We start from the raw sequence: 22,419 nt of genomic DNA on the forward strand, positions 1-22,419 counted from the left end.
GACAAAAACGATCAGAGACATTCACGCACCATTCATTAAACAAATATCTATTATACATGTGCCAAGCCAAAGAGAGGTGTCATTACTTTATAGATTTACATAGCTTGTGTTGGAAAAATGAACTCTATTTTCCCAAAAATACGTTTTCATTCCTGAAGCACACAGAAAAGCACTCACTTTTTTTTTTAAGTCCAAAGAGAATGCAAATGGTAAGAAAACGTTCTTAGTTTCGCATCCTGATTTTTTTAAGTACATTTGAGGTTGGAAGGATGTGTTGGGGAGAAGGGGGTTGGGGGAAGGGAGGAAGAAGTTTGTACTCATTGAAATGGTGAGATAGATACACACACACACACAAACACACACACACACATTTTCCCAAAGACAGGCCAAGATATGTATCACCTGAAAACAAAATTTGTAAAGAAGGGTTACTTTATGAGAGAAATTTCTCTTGCTCTATTTCAAGAAGTCCTCTTTTCTAAAATGTCTGGGAAATACCAAAAAATATCACCCATTCAAATTGCAAATCCAAGAAGAAAACCAGCTTGTAGAATGCATCTTGAGCAAGTCAGTTTTCTCATCGGTAAAGAAGGGAGTTGACTTAGAGACTCTCTGCTTTCCTTCTACAGCTGAGGGGTTGAGGGAGGTTGTCCTATCTAACTTAACCCTCTGCTACCCCTCTGTGGTGAGCTAACGGAGGCGCAGGCTGGCCCTGGCCATTCATTCATAGGTACCCTGCGTCCCTGAACACACACACACACACACACACACACCAGACCCCTACCCAAGAAGGCCAGTTCCCGTAGGGATTCCCAGCTTACCGAGCTCTACAAAACACCCCCACACCACCCTGAAGGCAAACTGAGGGCTGCCTTTCCCTCAGCCAGGCAGTCTCCTGAGGCTGCTGACATCACAAAGGTGTCAACTGGCAACCTCATTGTCATGTGGCTCTCCCCTGGCTCCCCTTCACTTGCAACACAGGGAAAGGGTGAGTCCTTTCAAAGCTGCCAAGTGGGCAAGTTTCCAGCAGCAGTCTGAGAGTGAGCAATCGGCAGAGCCACCAAGCCTGGCAGCGGGGCACTGGGCCTCGCATTTCAACTTCTGTTCGGTTCTCCTGTAATGGAAAATTGCTTTGCAGAAAGCTAGAGTGCTACTGTTCTTTCCAGCTCCCCCGCCCCCTCCTCCCGCCCTGCCCCCTCGCTAGCCTTCTGATCAGAGGGAAGCACCCGCAGGAAGGTGGCAGGAGGGTAGTTGCGGCTCCTTACTATGTCCTTTGCTTCAGGCCCTGGAGCCAGGTGGTTACTCTTTTCCTTTGGAATGGGACTGGTATCAGGGTCAAAGTGTCCACAAAATTGTCTGTGTCAAACCCAAGAAGTGACGTGCTCAGGAAAGCAGTTAACTGCATATCCCTCTGACATTCCCCTGGACACTCGGAGGCTGTACCTGGACAATAACAGAATCACCTACTTGCCAGCCATGAATCTAGGTCTCCTCAGTGACCTTGTTTACTTGGACTGTCAGCACAACCAGATTCGAGAGGTGATGGACTATACCTTCATCGGGGTCTTCAGACTCATCTACCTTGATCTCAGCTTCAACAATTTAACCTTGATCTCCCCACACAGTTTCTCCGTGCTCAGCAACCTGGTGCAGCTGAACATCTCCAACAACCCTCACCTGTCGTTTCTTCACAAGTACACCTTTGCCAACACCACCTCCTTAAGGTACCTGGACCTCAGGAATAACGGCTTGCAGATCTTGGACCACGATGCCTTCCACCACCTGGCAACTCTAAAGGCCCTCTATCTGAGTGGAAATCCCTGGAATTGCAACTGCTCCTTCCTGGAATTCGCCATCTACTTAATAGTGTCCCATCTGGACCACCCAGGTGAGGGCTTGATTGGGTGTGGGGCAGAGGATGCAGCAGAAGGCACTGGCTTCAGCAAAACCTGAAGTCAAGTGATGGGTCAGGATAGGAGGAAAATCTGGGTTTAGCAGATTGGAAGCATTCTTAAAGCTCTGCACAGGCCCATCTTTGGGCTGGCTGGAGAAGTCATAAGACTCAGGGCAGCAAGAATGAGAATCCAAGATCTAAGTTCTGGTCCCAAATGTAGCACTTACTAGTTGGCTGCCTTTGGGAAAGTCACATGTCCCCTCAGCCTCAGTTTCCTGATCCATAAAATGGGGATGGCAGTACTGACCACAAAGAGTTGTGTCAAATAAAATATGTGTAGAAATTATATCAAGTATATAATTGCAAAATAACAAAGTAAAATAACAGAGAGACACTAGTTTGTAAACGACATTCATCTGCTTAATTCGGTGACTGAATTTTCCAGAAATCTAAAAGGAACATGAGTTAGTCCCAGGGAGTAGAGAGCTCGTTGGGCATATGATATATATAAGGAAAAATTTGGTAAGAATGACAGGTAGGGGTGGGGGGAAAGATGACAGGAGGGGACATGAACTACCTGGACAATGAAAGGGGGAAGAAAGGGTTTTGATATTTTGTTTCTAAGATGCTATATAAGAGGAGCCCTTGTGCTAAAGCACTTAACTTCTAACCAAAAGGTTGGCAATTCCCACCCATCAATGGCTCCACAGGAGAAATACAGAGCAGTCTGCTTCCGTAAAGAACATAGCCTTAGAAGCCCAATGGAGCAGTTCTACTCTGTCCTTTAATAAGGTCACTATCACTCAGAATCAACTTGACAGCGGCATATGAGCAAGCTCAAAAGGAAGGAGAGAACCTATGGAGAAGAGGTCCACGTTGTGTAGGTCAGGGAGATTCCAGTCCCACAGACACATTTCCTTGCCAGATACTGCCATTCTAGCCACTGTCCCCAGCCCCTGCCCTGGGTTCTTCATACCCTCTTTTCAAGGACATCACCATCCTATCTGCATCTTCTGAGGCTCCCACTTCCACCAATAGCACCTTCCACCCAGAGAGACAGCAGTTTTGCAGAATTAAGAAACAACTCCACACAGAAAGGTTTGGAGACACTGATGTAATCCAGCAAAATCGTACTTTGGGTAGAAAATCAAACTTTCAAAATCTTGTTTTCTCTTCCTTCCCTGAGAGTTTGCCTTTGACAATCTTTCCACGGATCCAGTGTCACAAAAGTTCTGCTGAAGCTGAAGTCCTGTCCTGTGGGAGTATCCTAGAAGGGTCCTAGTCCACAATGACAGATCTTAAGCGGATCTGGCGGACATGAGCTGCATAGGGAGAGCAAGGACAAATGGGTCTTCCTGTGGTCATGTCACTTCAAATGTCTCCCAGACAGGTCCTGGCCTAGAGGGAGGCAAAATTTAAGGAGGCACTGAGAGAGAGCCTCCTTAAATCTTGTGCCCCAGACACTGGCTCTGCTATAAGGATTTCAGTTTGAGAGGTTACAACAAATCTAGAGAAACTCAACTTTATCAGACTGTCTTCTTCACAGTACTCATCACAAAAGAATACAGAAGTCATCCTGGTAGGTGGTCTTGCTTCTCTAAAAGCCAGAAGTATCTCACTTTTTTTTTCAATGACTACTTCCCAATAGTTTGTATTTCTCTGTATTGTATGTTGTTTCTAAAAGGGTTTCTTCAGTAGTTGTCGTGTCCCTGTAAGAGCATTTTCCCCTCCAGGCCTCCTCTCCACCACCAAATATTTCTTAAACAGAGCCTATCAAGTCCCCCGATGACTCTTCTATTGAAAGAGTGAAAGATTAGGCTTCTAACCCAATCACTATGTCTACCACTTTACCTCCTATCAAGTCTCCTTTAACGAAATTTCTGTGCCTTCTCTGAGTTTTCAGTGACTCTCTGAGTCTTATGTTCCATTCAGAATCACATAAAATTACAAACAAGATCTGTTTCACTACACATTTTTAATGACAACAGAAGGTGTCTATCATGTCAATCTCATAAACTCCTGATGAATTAAGAGTCCTCCTTTGGAGATAAAGCTTTCATCCACTGACCAATGAGACCCCCACTCCCAAGTGCTAATCTGCTAATCTCTCTCTCTCTGATGGCCCAGAAGAACCCTCAGGCCACTTTGCGTAGAAACAAACTCTCTTTGCTCCTTTTTTTTTTTCTATTATTATCTCTGGAAAATAAAAGTTAACCAAAGTTCAGACATAAGACTAATTCCTGTTTAGATAGAGTTTTTCGGCAAGTTTAATGGTTTTCACATATCATGTTTCATTTTCTTTACTGTGAATATCATACCAACCATTAAATTTTGTTCCTAGACCTCTGGATGAGTCTCAGGTTGGTATTTTTAACCTAATCTTATAAATGAGTTCTGATGGCCTAATGACAAGAAGCTGGGCTGTGATCCTGAAAGCATGCAGTTCGAGGCCACTAGCTGTTCCACAGGGGAAGGATGGGCAATGTCCTCTTGTGAGATTAACTGCCTCTAAAAACCCATCAACTATGGATCAGTTCCAACTCTACAGTGCACAACAACTTTTGAGAAAATAGGCTAAGATGTGCCCAAAGTCACAGAATAAATGTCCATAGAAAGACTTGAACCTCTCGATTCCATATTCAGGTCCTTTTCCTTGAATCTACACTATCTCTTAAATCCAAATACCATGATCCTGAAAGTCAGCTTAGTTACAAATAAAAGTCACATTATAAGCAAATAAGAGTAACGTCTAAACATCAACCTTATTTCCCACAATTTAGGCCTCACTCAAGAGTATTTCCATTTGATAATAAGCTTTAAATATCATAAGTTAAGTGTTCCTTGGATGCAAGGATGAGAAAGCATCATCTCACATACTTTGAGTATGTTGCTAGGAGAGGTTATTCTTTAGAGAGGAACTTCATGCTTGGAAAGGTGAAGGGACAGGAAAAGAGAGGAAAACCCTCAACCAGGCTGATCGCAAAATGATTGAAGTAATGAGCTCGAGTGTGTCAGAGATTGTGAGGATGGCACAAGATAGAACAGGTTCAGATCCTCTATTCATAGTGCTATGCATCACACTCAGCGGCACCTAACTGCACATCATACTTCTGTAGCACACTCGTATTTCACCCTAATTCTACCTTAACCTCAAAAAGATCAGTCTGTTTCTCCATTACTATGTACACACTAACAATTAGAAACACACATACATTTACGGAGATTATATATATATATATTTTCCGGTTCTGACTTGATGGCACATAACAAGGACATACATACATATCACATATATCATATATCATAAATCTACTCACATCTTTAGGAAAACTCTGGTAGCCTAGTGGTAAGGAATTGCACTGTCAGCCCAAAGGCATATGGTTCAAACCTGCCAGCAGTTCTTGTGGGAAAAAGATGGGCAATCAACTCTTATGTGATTTACTGCTCTGAAAATACACTGTAAGGATCAGCTATGAGTCAGTCCTGACTCAAAAGTACACAGACAAGAACAGCAGCCCACCTATAACCTCATCCATGTATTTGTATATACAGAAATATACATATAAATGCACATTCAAGATACATACACACAGAGATTCATATACAAATACACTTGAACACACAGATACATATGATTATGTTCTCTAACCTTTTAGTCAGACTTCAAAATGAGAAATACTTATTTCATGTCATTCTTATATGGTGGATCACATTCTTTGTGGGGTAACTTGCTTAGTAAAGATATTCTTGGTCAATTCTTTGGTCTGTTTATATGTTGTTGTTGTTGTGTACATCAAGTCAAAATCAATTCACAGATGACCCTCCAGCAGGTTTTCAGAGGTAATAAATCACGTGGGAACAGATTGCCGTCTTCCTCCAGTGTAGCGTCTGGTGGATTTGAAGCGGGTGCCCTTGGGCAGTGCAGTTCCTTAACACTAGGCCACCAGAACTCCTTATCTATCTATTTAAGCCCATTTCTTTAAACAGGTTGCTCTTGAGGCATAGTCCATAGGGAGCTGCACCACAAACCTAAAACAGCTTCTCTCTGGTGCTTCAAATTCACCCATGGCTCTCAAGGAGAAATTTTTGAAATCTCCTCCTGTATAGTTTACAGTGGCAGGAAATGAACTTGGAGAGTCAGCTATGAATTGATTCCACCTCCACAGAAATTAGAGAATGAGATGTACTTACCCAGCTTTTGCAATCAAAAGGGTTGTCTGCTGTACTCCAGAATGGAATCAACAGATCTCTCCCTACATTTCAGGAAACAGAAAGAATATCTATGGAATAAGCTAAGTAACTAGTTGTTTATAAAAAGTAAAGTCCAGCTTTAAAATAGATTCCCCTTAGACCAAGAGATACTAGACCTTGGTATTGGAAAATGTCACCTGTGGTACAGTATTAAGGTCAGCACAACTGGGGAGTGTCACTACATATCCCTTTACAAATGAGGCCATGAAATAAGGAACTTCTATTCTACCCCTCAGTTAACCTGCTCATTTAAAGGTGCATTGAATATTTACTATGTGCCAACTTAGTGCTCATGGAGGTAATTAAGCAAGAAGCCTGCGGATGTATATGTATGAGGCCTCATGTGATTCAAGGTCATCTGTACATATGCTCCATAGTCCAGCCAGAGTGAGCAGAACCCAACAGGACATTGTTATTGTTATGTGCCTGCGACTCATGGTGACCCTATGTACAACAGCCCTAAACCCTGTTCTGTCCTGTGCTAATCTTATTGTCTCTGACACACCTACTCCCATTACTCCAATCACTGAATCAATCCATCTCATCGAAGGTCTTCCGCTGTCCTCCCATCCTCCTAAACATGATGTCCATCTCCAAGGATTGGTCCCACCTTGAAACATGCCCAAAGTACATCAGATCAAACTTCAGAATCCTTGTATCCAAGGAGCAACCTGGTCTCACCCTCTCTAGGATGAACCTGTTCGTTCTCCTAGCAGTCCATGGTATAGTCAATACTCTTCTCCAGCACCACAGCTCAAAGACAGCAATTCTCCTTCTATCACCCCTAGTCATTGCCAAGCTTTCTGATGCCTAGCAAGTAATTGCAAAGATCATGGCCTGTATCAGGCACACCTTAGTCTCTAGACTGACATCGCTGCTTTTCAGGATGAGGCAGAACAAAAGGGAGCAGGAAGAGCCTATTGAAGTAGAGCAGATAATTGGCCCATCTTTAGCTACAAAGGAAGAAAAACAGCCATTATGCAGACAGTAGAATCTAGGGTTGAGAGCTCAGGTTCTATGGAATAACATACACTTGGATTATAATTCTAGCTTTCTCACGTTTGATCTGGAGGGTAACAGATTTAATATCTCCAAACTTCCATTTCCTTATCTTTTAAACAAGGAGCAAAAACTAGAAAAACCAACTTTCTCAGAGAGAGTGTTTGTGACCTAGTGTGTGACACACTGGGCTGCTGGCTGAAAGGTCAATGGTTCAATACTCTCAGCCAGTCGATGGGAGAAAAATAGGAAGTTCTTTCACATAAAAAATTGAATGTTGGAAATTTGATGGAGAGTTGCTAGGAATAGGAATCAACTCAAAAGCGGTGTGTTTTTTTAAGCCTACCTGGTAAAACAATACATAATGTGGTAGGCTGCTACCAACAGTCAGTGGTTCAAATCCAACAGTCACTCTGAGGGAGAAAGATGGGCAATATCTTGCAGAAATATCTAGTGTCTCAGACCCTCATTGGAGGGTTCACTATGAGTCAGAATCAACTCAATGGCAGTGGGTAGGGCTCTTGTAAGGGTGAAATGAGAATATCAGGAACTGTCATTGTCATTCAGCTTGGCAGATCATAAGTACTCCATAAACAAATGTTAGGTTGGTCTGGTAGAGATGTATGGAAAAATTAGGAGAATAGAATGCAAGGTATCTGTCAGTAGTCACTCGGACGATGAGTGGGCTTCAATAATGCTCCACACACATATCCTATCGAAGACATATGATGGCTGAAACAAAGATGGAAATGTAGGTAGAATGTTGGGAAGGTGGGTAGCACATTCTAGGACTCCAATCATTAAGAGAATGTGACAAGGGACATTATAGAGGGAGTCAGGTACCAGGTAGACTATAAACATGACAGTTTAGAATCTAGAAGATAAGACTCAAACCATAGGTCTGACCTCTGCCTGGGCCATTAGACTCAGGACTGGACCAGCAGTAGTAGTAGGGATGGTTGTTCCTTAGTTACCTGTGTGACTTGAGACCAAACAAGTCACACTTCAAGAGATAAGTGTAGAGACAGAACTATCTAGCAGCCTGGAGGGTAGCAGGCCAACTGTTGGCCAGACATGGACATGTAAGAAGGGAAGTACCCTACTTGAGGACTGGAAGAGCACTGGCCACCATCTCTGGCCCAATATCTCCCCATCTCCTGCCTGCCACAGAGCAGATAAGAGTCACTAAAAAGGCATTCCTTAGAGCCCCAAAAAGTATTTGGATCTTGAAGAAGGCTCTATGAAAAGATAAGAATTCCTGGGAAGAATAGTACAAGAAGCCCTAAGCCTTTAAATCAGCCCATCACAGAGAAGTGAATTTGTGGTCAAGCCGATTAGTTATGATTAATTCTGCAATTAAGAGGAACCTTGAATGAAGCATATATGTATTAAAGGTGACTGAGCACAATTGTGTGTTCTCCCTATGCCATTTTTTTTTTGCTAAAGTCACCTTTCCAGACATGTTTGTTGTTGTTATGTGCCATCAAGTCGCCTACAACTCATCGTGACTCTATGTACAACAAACCTAAACCCTGCTCTACCCTGTGCCAATCTTCGACATGCCTACCCCATTACCCCAGTGACTGAATCAATCCATCTCATCGAGGGTCTTCCTCTCTTGTGTTGTCCCTCCCAAGCATGACGTCCCTCTCTAAGGACTGATCCCACTTTGCAACATGTCCAAAGTATGTCAGACGAAGCTTCAGAATCCTTGCCTCCAAGTAACAGCCTGGCTTCATGCTCTCCAGGAAGAATTTGTTTGTTCTCCTAGCAGTCCATGGTATATTCAGTACTCTTCTCCAGCACAACAGCTCAAAGACATCAATTCTTCTATCTATCATCCCTAGTCATTGTCCAGATTTCTGATGCTTAGCAAGTAATTGCAAAGACCATGGTCTAGATCAGGTGCACTTTAATCTCCAGACTGACATCGTTGCTCTTCGGTACTTTGGAGAGGTCTCTGACATGGTAGCAGGCTTAAATTGTCTAATTTTACCTTAGAGTTGCCTCGTGGTAAGAATCTGCACTGCAATCCCGGATGCATGCAGTTTGAATCCACCACTTGCTCTATAAGAGAAGGATGGACAATCTCCTCCTGTGCGATTAACTGCCTCTGAGAACCCGCTGGCGGGTCAGCTATGCATCGGTTCTGACTTGATGGTACTCAGCAACAACAATAAAATAGTAAATAGAATCTTTTTTAAAAAAATGTTCACATTGGTAAAAGGCTAATCAAAGGAAACCCGCTAAAAAACTTACCATCCAATGTTACATTTGTGAGATGCACTAAAAATTAGCCAGTGCTCAACTCGTTCAAAATAGGGAAGGGCGTACGCCAGGAATGCATCCTATCTCCATACCTTTTCAATCAATATGCAGAACAGATTATCTGGGAGGCTGGGCTCTATGAGGAGAAGTGTGGCATCAGGATGGGTGGAAGATTCAAAACAATTTGCATTATGCAGATGACACAACCCTGCTTGCTGAAACTGAGGAGGACCTGAAGCGATTGCTGCAGAAGGTTAAGAACTTCAGCCTTCAATATGGACTGAGGCTCAATATCAAGAAGACAAAGATTCCTACCACTGGGGCAATTGGTAGCATCAGTATGAGTGGTGAAGAGATTGAGATTGTTAACAGCTTTAGTTTGCTTTACTCCCACAGTCAACACTCTTGGCATCAGCAGCCAGGAAATTAAAAGACGTATTGTGATGGGAAAGTCTGCTGTTAGGGGACCTCTCCAAAGTACTATAGAACAATGGTGTCACTCTGGAGACTAAGGTGTGCCTGATACAGGCCATGGTCTTTGCAGACACTTGCTATGCATCAGAGAGTTGAACAATGACTAGGGAGGATAGAAGGAGAATTGATGCCTTTGAGCTGTGGCATTGGAGAAGAGTATTGAATATACCATGACTGCTAAGAAAATGAGCAGGTTCTTCCTGGAGAGGCTTAAACCAGGCTGCTCCTTGGAGACAAAGATTCTAAAGCTTCATCTGACATACTTTGGACATGTTGTAAGGAGGGACCAGTCCTTGGAGAAGGATGTCATGCTTGGGAAGGTGGAGGGACAGCACAGAAGAGAAAGACCCTCGATGAGATGGATTGATTCAGTGACTGGGTAATGGGGTAGGTGTGTCGGAGACAGTGAGATTGGTACAGGACAGAGCAGGGTTTAGGGCTTTGTACAAAGGGTCGTTATGAGTCCTAAGCAACTCAATGGCACATAACAACAACAACAAATCATTCATACGTTCACTTTCCAAACACAAATTACTGCAGAAAAGGGTGTATTATAATGTGCCAAGGTGCTCGAGTGAACTCTGATGAGCATAGAGTTAAAACATACCCAGAGGTTCTGTTTCCTTTTTGGCCCAGATCAGTGAGTGGGAGGACTAATTCCTGGCTGGACTGTAATTTTCCAGTCGTTAACACTATTTGAAGGTGATAGTGACAATCGAACCTTCCTGGGATATTTGTAGCTAGCTCCCTACAAGACAGGATCACATGCCTCTCAGAAGTTCTCAAAAACTCTCTTGCTTCTATGCTCCTAGAGATGAGGAACTTGCTCTCCTAGGTCCCCTTTCCCTCTTCCTCCACCCTCAAAATCTAGTTCATCTCTATCCAACAGAACTCTGCAGTGTAGAAAACAGTTCTCTCTGTGTGTCCTGGCCAGTTACAGTTGTTTAGCTCTTAAAATGTGTCTAGTTCAATGAGGAACTGAATTTTCAATTTCTTTCATTTCAATTCACTGACATTTAAATCACTATACACTGAATAAGTTGTGGCTACCCATTTATTAGCATGAACTTGTACATAGGATACTTAAGCTGTAACTTTAGGACACAGGCCTCTTACAGCTAGGTGGCAATAGAGCCAATATCAGCCCATAGAGCACCTGACATCCAAGTTCAACTTTTCCCCTCAATTCTGTGATATTTTCTTACTATTAGTAACATCACAAGTCATTAAACACAGACATTTTTATTTGTCCAATATGTGTGCAATTATTTTGTAATAATGCTGGAGTGTTGTGGGGTTTTCCACACAAACAAAAGTCATAATCCCTCTCTTATAATTTAGAGATACAAGGAAAAGGAAATAGATTTACAATCCAAGAAGCCTCGTCTTGACCATACAAGGTAGTTTTGTGACGTTGGTCAAGTTATTTCTCTCTGGAGTTTATCTTAAAGCTAGGAGTTGGAACTGACCCTCTTTGAGGATTCTCCTAATTTGCAGTCTATAAACATAAACAGAAAGACAGGACACACTTACATGACAGAAGATTAATGCAATGATCAGCTGACAGGATCCCAGATAAGGCGAGCCTAATGGGTAAGGGCTAAGGTAGGGATGTTTCCAGTGCTCAAGGATTTGTTGTTTAGCAACCCTGGATCAGAACAACAGATCAGACCTGCACCATCCTCATCTGGGTCATGCTCAAACCTATTGTGCTAGTCACTGTGTTGATCCCTTTTGTTGAGGGTCTTCTGCTCTGACCCTTTACTCTTCCCAGCAGATGTCTCTCTTTAAGAACTTGCTCCTCCTGAGAGCATGCCCAAAGTGAGTGAGGGAACGTTACACTGCCCCCTCTAAGCACCACTTTGGCTGCATTTCCTCCAAGACAGATGTGTTCATTCTTTTGACAGTCTATGGTATATTCAATACTCTTCACCAATACCACAATTCAAAGGCATCCAATTTTTTCTTCTTTATCCACTGTCCAAATTTCAGATGTATAAGAAGCAACTGAAAATGTCATGGCTTAGATCAGGTGCACTTTAGTCTTTAAAACGACACCCTTGCTCTTGAGAGAAGTCCTTGAGAACAGATTTTCGCACTGCAACACGTCTTTTGATTTCTTCACTGCTGCTGCCATGGGTGTTTATTGTGTTCAAGTAAAATTAAAATCATTGGCAACTTTGATCTTTTTCTCTCTTATGATGTTTGCTATTGGTCCACTGATGAGAGTATTGTATTGTGATGTTGAGATACAATCCATGCTAAAGGCTGCAGTCTCTGTTAAGAAATTGTTTTTGTTAAATGTCATTGAGTCAATTATCACTCAGAGCGCCCTTATGATATAACCTCTGTGATATCCTATACCATCTTCTCATTCCTGATACATTTGATTCCATTACCACAGACGCAACATCAACCCATCTCAGTTAGGTTCTTCCTCTCTTTCAGTGACCCTCCACTTTCCCAGGCATTATGTCCTTTCTCAAGGACTAGCTGATTATAACAACATCTCCAAAACATGTGAGACAAAACTTCATCAACTGGGAACATACATTTAAGAAATATAATTACAAATCCATACATTCTAAGTCTTACATTGTCCAACTCCTGTCTTAAGCACCCTCTATTTGACTAGAAAAGGGGTATTGGTACTGCAATCATAGAAGTGAAGGGTCATTTTCCATATAGGAGACCACGATTTACTTCTCAGCCAATAAACCTCATCTGCACAGCCACCATCTGTCAGTAGACACATGAATGACTGAGTGTGAACATGCTTCAGAAGAGCTTCCACATGGAAATGAATTAAGGTGAAAGGCTTGGCAACCATTTCTGAAAATCAGTCAGGGAAAAGCCCTATGGGTCACAATAGTGTGATCTACAACTGCTCGTGGTGATGGAAAAGGACCAGGCAGCATTCTGTCCCATTGTTCACGGGGTCGCCATGGCAGCTAACAACATTTGACTAGAATCATGCCTTCATCTCCAAGGAACTTAGGGACTTGGACTTTCCACTGAGTTCTGAGCTGCTAAGCCGATGATTCTAACTTTAATGACTAAGAATCTTGGGTCTCATGCCCATGAAACTGAATCAGTGGGATCAGTGGGTACACAGTTCTTTCTTCAGCTGCATTTTCAGAAAATACATGACATGTGTGACAAAATCTATGACAATGATATGTTTTGGACCTACTGTGTCTACTCCAATTAGTGACTAATTTTATTTCACTGAGATGTCCTTAACTAACAGTGGTTTATTATGTCCCTCTCTGCAATTTGAAAGTGAACCAAAAACCAACAAACAGTAAGAATTTAGACAGTGAAAAGCAACCAAATGTAAGAAGGTAGTCATTTTATGTTAGCTTAACTTAGGAAGTCTTGACTTATCCCAATGCTGGGAACCACAACCAAAGAGTCTAGGAAAGGGTGTCATAGAGGCAGGTGGACAAAGCCCCAGAGGGACATTTGGGGAGAGCAGATGGGTTGGGTCATGTGCTGTATCATCTCCAAGTCAGTTTGAGGGCATTTTGAGCTGAAAACATCTTCATTTCATTCCAAGGCTGTCTCTCTCACCCTTTATCCAAGGCTGTCATAATAGGATAATGGCCTCATTTCAACATACCACCTATAAAGTCATCCACAACTATGCCAACACTTAGATTTTAAGAATGAATGCAAGTCCTTGCTCTACTTCACCACTAATACTAACCCATAATCTCCATCAGGGAAATTGCAATAGAGACCAGAAGCCAAAAAATGGCTGGGCTACAGACAATCCCAGACTGTCATCTGCTTTGCCAGGGTAACTCTACCACACACACTCTGGTTTGCAGGTTTTCTTTAAAGCTGGAGGGGCAACTCTGAAAGGACAATGAGGAAGCAGTGGAGAGGCAGATGTGGTGGTGGTGGTGGTAGTGGTGGTGGTGGTGGTGGTTATTGTTGTTGGGTACTATTGAATTGAAGCCTACATATAACTAACCCTCAAATGAATTTTCAGAGGTAGGAAATCATACAGAAGGAGATTGCCCATCTTTCTCCCTTAGAGCAACTGGTGAATTCTAATCACATGCCTTTGAATTGGTAGTTCAATTCCTTACCACTAAGCCTTCAGCACTCCCAAAGGTTAGGCTAGTGATCCTTAACCACATAGAGAATTCTGAAAGAAGGCAGGGATGGTAAGCACATGTAGTTCAAGTAGAAATCGTAGGTGATTCTGACACTCCCTGAATCAGCCCTGTCAAAGTCCTTGAGACTAGGTGACCCACATCCAGGTCCCTTGAACTCAGAAATGCCTGGCCTCAATACATGGCCTCTCCGTCATCCTACATCAGTCAGGCCTCTGGAAGGCACCACTGCAAAACTGAGCAAAGCAGTCAACTTCAGGATTGGAGGAAGACTCAGAACAGTCTGCATTATGCAGATGACACAACTTGGTTTGCTGAAAGTAAGGAGACTTTGAAATGCTTAGACCAAGGACTACAACCTTTGGTATAGATTACATCTCAAAATCCAGAAAGCAAAAGTCCTCACCACAGGAGCAAAAGTCAACATGATGGCAGATGAAGAAGAATTGAAGCTGTCAATGATTTTATCTTGCTTAGCTCAACAATCAGCTCTTGGTACCAGCAGTAAGGAAATCAGGAGATACATTGCATTGGGCAAATCTGCTGTTAGGGACTTCAACCTATTGAAGAGAAATGATGTCATTTTGAAAACTAAGATGTGCCTGGTTCAGGCCATGGTCTTGTCAGTAACCTGTTATGCATCGGAGGAGAGCTGAATAACAAATAAGGGTCACAGAAAAAGAATTCATGCATTTGAACTGTGGTGTTAGAGAAGCACACTGAATATCCCATGGACTGCCAAGAGAACAAACATCTTGGGAAAAATACAGCCAGAGTGATCCTTGGAAGTAAAGATGACAAAGCTCCATCCATAATACTTTGGGCATGTAGCTCAGTGAGGCTTTTCCTTGGAAAGGGACATAATAGTTGGGAAAATGGAAGGTCAGTGAAGGAGAGGAAGACCCCCAATAAGATGGATTGACATGATAACTTTAGCAATGAGCTGTAATGTGTCAGAGATGATGAGGATGGCACATGATAGGGCAGAGTTAGACTGGCTGTTCATATGGTCGCCATGAGTTGTACGTGACTCAACTGCACCCAATAACAAGGCTTGAAGAGCTCTGTAATGTAGAGGCAATTCAGTAAAGTGGCCGCAGGTGGGAAGAGAAACCAGGGCCCAGCCATGAAGACCTTGAATGTTTCTCGGGGGAAATAAAATGTATCCTGAAGGCAATGATAAGTTCCTAAGTGGTTGTGGTCAGCTGCCATGGAGTTTGTCCATGTCTAAGGATGATCTTATGCACATTAGAATTATACCATTGTGATCCATAGGGTTTAATTGGCTGTTTTTGTCTAGCCTTTCTTTCTATTCCATTTTAAGCTGGTAACTTCACTTAACTATTCAGTATCACTGACACCAACAGACAGGTTGTGGCCAGGAATGAAACTTGGGTCTTCTGCATAAAAGGTGAGAATTTGGCCAATGAACCACTACTGTCCTCCTAAAGTGTTTTTGGTCAGAGCATACTAGATTTTTAGGGCTATATGCTGACAAGAGAGTCAAATAAGCCAGGATGAAGTCTTGTTGGATCCAAGAAGCATATGGAGCTTTGACAAGCACTGTGGCATTTGGACAAGAACAAACTGGGAGGAGGGTAGAGAGAATAGTGCAACAATGAATGAATGGAAACCCAAAATCTCTGTAAATGTTTATGAAAATTAATAAAATATAATTATAGAAAAAAAAGAAGCATATGGAAGAGAGAAGATGGCAGCCAATTGCAATGGTGTAAATGGAGACATGTCAGAAAAGACCACTATGTAAGACTGGGATGCACACACTCATGGTCTCTTTATTTTTATAAATTAGGGTACATTTTTCCCCCTAAGTAACAAAGCAATTTATTTACATTCCTTTTTTTACCTTCCCCACTAGACTGGAAAGTTGAGGAGAGCAAAAGAGCCAGACGGAATCTCCTAACAGAGAAAATATTGAAAACAATGAGATGTAGAAACCAAGGGAGAAATTAAGAATAACTCCCAATTCAATGGCTTGAACAACTGTGTGGCTGTTTCAGAGAAATGCTGTCTTGGAAGAGGGCAAGTGAGGAGGCTAGGGAAGAAGCCAAGTCCCATTTTAACATGTTGGGATGCAATCCCCAATGAGTCAGCTAAGTGGCATCAGAGTCCTGTGAAACTAAGAATCAAGAACAGGGGGAAATGCAAGAGTGGAAATCACTGGGGGAGCAGAGTTTAGTGGGTAGACAGGTGGGGGAGAGAAGGAGAATGATTCAATTAGAGCCTTGAAAAGACAGTGTCATTCATAATAGGCATAGATCAGCGGTAACTCATTATATGGGATATAGCAGATAGGAATGATTGTATGAAATACATGTAAAGGAGAGATTGTATGAAACAAATGTATATTAATGAAACAATGTGAATTCATTATTGTAAAAACACCTATTTTAATTTTTTTTAAAAAAGAACAGAAAACAAAATAGATACTTGAAAATCATCAGCTCCCTTGTGATTATTGAAGAAGATAATCAGGGAAGTATTTAGAATGAGAATAATAGAGCCAAGGACAGAAGGTTTGGGAATGCCGATATATTGCTACCACATCTCTGTGCATGTCTCATGTCTTCTGTGGCTGGGCAGCGGTGGCCTGTTGGATGTAAATCATCACTGCAAGGAAGAAAGAGCAAATTAAGGATTATACTGTGCAAGAGCAGCCAGAGAGAAGAAAGAAAAAATTAGGGAAACATAGATTCATGTGAGTCAAGAAAGGAAAGTGTCCCAAAAAGTAAGAGCAGGGCAGGTAAGGACTGAAAAGTGGCCCCTCAGATTAGCTGCCATTGTCCCTGCTGATGCGAGTGAGCAGAGTCCCAGCTGGAGGTTATGGATGGAACAGTAAGGAGCAGAAGTAGAGAAAACAACATAAATTACTCATCTATCCACATTCAATTTGATAACATACTTCAAGTTTCTGTGCAGGTAAATGAGCTTTTTTAAATTGAGAAAAGCAATGTGTTCAAGCACAGCAGCAGTTGTAAGGATGGCGCCGGGCGCTGTTTCCTTCTGGTGCAAACATGGTCCCTCAGAGTGGGAGCCAACTCAACAGCACTTAACCACAGCAACTGAGCTTTCCTAAATTGCTTGTTTTTCATGCAGCAACCAGTCACTAGAGTCACTATAGAGAGCAGATTAGTGGAAAGAAGCTGCACTGCAATCCTGAAGGCATGTGGTCCAAATCCACCAGCTGCTCTGTAGGAGAAGGACGGGCAGTCTCTTCCTGGGTGATTAACTGTTCCTGAAAACCTGCTGAACAGTCAGCTATGAGTCAGTTCCGATTCAACAACAACAACAACAGACCTCTATCCAAACTTACAAGAAATTCAAGTTTGACACTAGCTTCCATGAACTGCCGAGTACCATTTCCTATCCCTTTTCTGCACCTGATTTCCCTTCCCTAGTTCAAACCTACTCACAAAGAGTCAGAAGCTCACTCACTTGGTATAACTTAAGTCAATTCCTTCTTTTTCAGGAGTCTTTGCACTTTAAGCCTTTTTGTATTAGTGAAATAAAAGGTTTTCTCTCCCTGCTGATAGAATTCTGTGTACTAAAGAGACTATAATCAGGTAGTATTATGAAAAGGGGTGTTTCTGCCTCTAAATCATGCCCACAGATAACCACTGAGGCAAAAACACAGTCCTGCAACCTGCAACACCTTAAAATCAGATTGGACTTGCTGAATGTAAAGATCTTATAATGTTCCTTAAGTCTATCTATGCATCTATCAAATTTAACTTTTAGGAATCTATGGACTCTTCCCAAGGAGGATAAAAAATTTGTCGAGTTCCAGATAGTAATTCTGTCGTTCAAACTCTAATTGTCCAAATCTGTAAAATTTCAAGATGCACAAGATGGTTTATACAAGGGACTAGCACACTTTTTTGGACTCTGTGACCTTATGATCTGTTACAGCTACTCAGCTCTGCCATTTTTTAGCATGAAAAGAGCCATATACATTATATCAATAATTTGAGCATGGTTATATTCCAATAACACTTTATTTACAAAAAAAAGGGCTACATTTTGCCCTCAAATTATAGTTTGCTAAATCCTCATTTATGTCATCCTAGGAACATAACTGGATAAGCAGAAAAGGATCTCTAGGTAGGCAAATAAAGAAGCCAGCATTGAGACTAGGAATGTTCATAGTACACGCATGAGTGCCGGAGTTGGCTCTCTCGAGGGCAAGCTGGGTTTGCTGTTACTGGGCTGCTACATTGTCCATTCCAGGTTCCATCTAGAGAGTCAATTCTTCTGACTTATATTCAAAGTGTCTTTGAATACAACAATGGCTCCTTCAAATTCCAATTTTTCCTAAATAGCTAGGCCAAAGACACAAGAGTTTGAGGATAGTATATGAGTAAAACAGATTCCTATTGGATATTTACTATATGTCAGGCACTCAGGATACAAAGTTCAACAAAAATGGTCTCTGTTATCAAACAGTGAGTGTCTGTCTAGTACCTGTCCATTTTGATGTGCCATCTCTAACATTTTCATCCCATATGTATTTACCATTCTTTCCTTCTCTTTAGCCTCAAAAGAGGTGTCATTCTCAGATCAAGACTTGGTCCCTATATTTGGGGTTTTTTGGGGGGACTTCATATTCCTTAGTTCACTGAATCTGTCTTGGAAGAAGTACAATGAAAATGCTTCTCAGAAGTGAAGATGATCAGACTTATCATATACATTGGAGATTATATCAGGAAGGATCAGTGGTTGGAGAATGACATAATGCTAAAAGAGGCAGAGAATCCGTGTGAAAAAGGAGCACACACACACACGAAATGGATTGACACAACAATGGATTCAAGTATAGCGATGTTGTGAGGCTAGCACAGATCTAGGAATTGTTTATTAACACATAGGGTCACTATACATTAGAATAGGCTTGATGACACCCAAGAATAACAACAGTTCATTAAACACGCCTTCAAGCTTAGACAAAAAGTCTAGGAAATTAGATCTCCTGGAGTTGAGGTTTTATTACAAGCATTTAAGGCAGTAGAAATCCATATTTGCTTTCCAAAGGTAAATTTCAGTCCAAATTAATAGACTCATCAAATTCCATTTTCTTATCTTCACTGCCAGTCAGCTCTGGATGTTTAGTGGTAAAGAACCACACTGCCAACCCAAAGGTATGCAGTTTGAGTCCACCAGCTATTTCAAGGGAGAAAGATGAGCAGTCTCCTCCCGTGCCATTTACTACCTCGGAAAACTCTCTGGAGGGTCAGCTATGTGTCAGTTCCAACTTGATGGTACACGACAGCAATAATCACCTTGCATTTCCACTGTCTGGAGGCTTGTTGCTCTCTACTCAGCCCAGAAGTTTCTTGAGCAAGTGTTGCCTCAGCAGACTCAGAAAAGCCCACTTAGAACTTGGCTGCCCTGGATCCCGGGTCCCCTGGGAACCTATAGCAGATTTCTGAGCAGGGTCCCTCTGCAGATCAAACAAAGGAGGAATCTCTCTTAAAACCACTGGATTGGAACCTAGTGTCTTCAAGTCGGCCCCGATACTACAGAGTATGGTACTGGGGCACAGAATCCCTTGCTCCTCCATGCATCTGGTTCAACTAGACAGATTTCTACCTATGAAAGGTACAGTGTGTGTGAAGTAAACAAGGGAGGGCCTATGTTTCCCTAGGAACTATTTGCAGGAAGAAGTTAAACATTAATGACATCTGTAATCATACCTGGGAATTCTAACTGGGGCAAATGTCCTGGGCCCACTAGAGTGGGGATGGGAGTGAAGAATAAAATGGGATCTAGTCAATCTGTCAATGACATAACTGAGTCTCCAGTTTTATCAGTTCCCAATACACACAATGGTGCCTGTTGAGTATGAGAGGGAATGAGATCAAGAAAACCAGAGAGGGAAGAATTGAGGGGCAACACTGTGATACACGGGACCTGCAGGATATAGATAATGATGCTATCCCATCACCATGAGTGGCACCAACACTCAATGCACATGAACTGTGCACCAGGTGTTATACTGAGTGCTCTAGAATTCTCCCATTTCAGAAAAGCTATTTTAGAGATGTCAAATAGACTTAGAAAAGCTAAGGAGCTTACTCTGGAACATTTTACAATAAATAGGGACAGGTTTTGAACACAGTTGTTTACTCACAAAGCCTTGGGAGAATATTTGCTTAAAACTTCTTTTCTGGGAGAACACTGAAGGTGTGAGCTGGAGTTAGAAGAGCATGGGCTGAAATCCTGCCTGAGTTCTCCCACTATTGAACTACTTTAACTCATTTAACCTAATGCACTTGTTTATTTGCTCTGTTGTTATTGTTGTTTTTGTTCTTGTTATGTGCCATCGAGTGGCTTGTGACTCATAGCGGCGCTATGAACAACAGATCTAAACCCTGCTCTATTCCTTGCTAACTAATTGTCTCCGACACGGCCATCTCCATTACCCCAGTGACTGAGTCAATCCATCTCATTGAGGGTCTTCCTCTCCTGCACTGTCCCTCCACCCTCCCAAGCATGACATCCCTCTCCAAGGACTGATCCCGCCTTGCAACATGTCCAAAGTGTGTCTGATAGAGCTTCAGAATCCATGCCTCCAAGGACCAGCCTGGCTTCATCCTCTCCAGAATGAATTTGTTTGTTCTCCCAGCAGTCCATGGTCTTCTATTCAATACTCTTCTTCAGCGCCAAAACTCAAAGGCATCAACTCTCCATCTATCATCCCTAGTCATTGTCCAGCTCTCTGTTGCGTAGAAAGTAATGGCAAAGACCATGGCCTGGATCAGGCACACCTTAGTCTCCGGACTGACATCATTGTTCTTCAGTACTTCGGAGAGATCTCTGAGAGCAGACTTTCCCAATGCAATTCATCTTTTAATTTCCTGGCTGCTGGTACCAAGAGTGTTGACTGTAGAGACAAGCAAATTGAAGCTATCAAAAATCTCAATCTCTTCATCATTCATCATTATGCTGCCAATCAGCCCAGTGGTGAGAATCTTTGTTTTCTTTATGTTGATCTTCAATCCATATTGAAGGCTGCAGTCCTTGACCTTCTACAGCAAGCACTTCAGGTCCTCCTCGGTTTCAGTAAGTAGGTTTGTGTCATCTGCATAACGCAGGTTTGTTGATAAGTCTACCTCCAATCTTGATGCCACACTTCTCCTCATAGAACCCAGCATCCCAGATAATCTGTTCTGCATACAGGTTGAAAAGGTATGGAGGCAGGACACATCCTTGACGCACACCCTTCCCAATTTTGAACCATGCAGTATTTCCTTTCTCTGTTCTGACAACTGCCTCTTGGTCCAAGTATAGGTTTTGCTCTGTTCCAAAGAAATTTAACACTACCTTAAGGGAATGTAAAGGGGGAAAAAAACCAAACCCCACTTCTGTAGAGTGGGTTCCAACTCATAGCAACCCTATTGGACAGAATAGAACTGTTCATTGGGTTTTTCAGCTTATAAAACTTTACAGAAACAATTGCTACATATTTTTCCCAAAGAGTGACAAGTAGGTTCAAACAAGCAACATTTTTATTATCTGCCCAACGTTTATCCCACAGTGCTGCCAGAACTGCTCAGGGTGGTCAAGGGTTGTTGTGGGTTGTTGTTGTTAGGTGCTATTAAGTCAGGTATGACTCAAAGCAACCCTGTGAACAACAGATCTGAACCCCATCTTATCCTGTGCCGTCCTCATCATCTCTGACACACTCGAGCCCGTTGTTGCCATCACTGTGTCAGTCCATCTCACTGAAGATCTTCTTCTCTTTCTCTGACTTCCACCTTTCCAAGCATGATGCCCACCTCCAAAGACATATACTAACAACTTGTCCAATGTGTGTGAGATGAAGCTTTACCTTACTTGCCACCAAGAAGCACTCTGACTGCACCATCCCCAAGACAAATCTGCTTGATCTTTTGGCAGTCTATGGGATATTCAGTACGCTTCTCCAACACCACAACTCAAAGCAATCAATTCTTCTTCTGCTTTCCTTATTCATTTTCCAGTATATATATACATATATATATATTTGGAATATGATTGGAAAGACCATGGCATGAGTCAGGGGCACTTTAGTCTTCAAATTGACATTAATAATTTGTAGACGTCCTTGACAGTGGAATTGTCCAATGCAGTACATCTTCTGGTCTCTTGACTACTGGTACCAAAGGTGCAGATTGTGGATTCAAGTAAGATGATGATGTCAATCTTTTCTCCATGAATCATGATGCTTCCATAATAGTAAAGGGAAGTAAATTAAGTAGGACAAGTACAAAACAAATAAGAAGCAGGAGAGGCATCCACTTCCATAATAGCTTTCTTCCAGAAACTCTATGAACCTGGAGAAAGGATGAAAATCACACAAGTGTTGAGAACTTTCATTTATAGGGTCGCTATGAGTTGCCTATGACTCAA

The 22,419-nt window shown here is 42.2% G+C and overlaps 1 protein-coding gene across 1 annotated transcript in view; it reads left to right on the plus strand.

Moving 5' to 3' along the window:
- Nucleotides 1-1,266: 1,266 nt before the first annotated feature.
- The window catches only part of LRRC52 (leucine rich repeat containing 52), a 36,251-nt gene continuing 15,098 nt past the window's right edge, over nt 1,267-22,419 (plus strand). The window contains exon 1 of the mRNA XM_006887376.1: nt 1,267-1,888. Coding sequence (XP_006887438.1) covers nt 1,267-1,888 — 622 coding nt within the window. The remainder of the gene's footprint in view (nt 1,889-22,419) is intronic.

This window comes from Elephantulus edwardii, unplaced genomic scaffold, assembly GCF_000299155.1.
Source record: "Elephantulus edwardii isolate Elephantulus edwardi_28Jun2011 unplaced genomic scaffold, EleEdw1.0 scaffold00057, whole genome shotgun sequence".
NCBI lineage: Eukaryota > Metazoa > Chordata > Mammalia > Macroscelidea > Macroscelididae > Elephantulus > Elephantulus edwardii.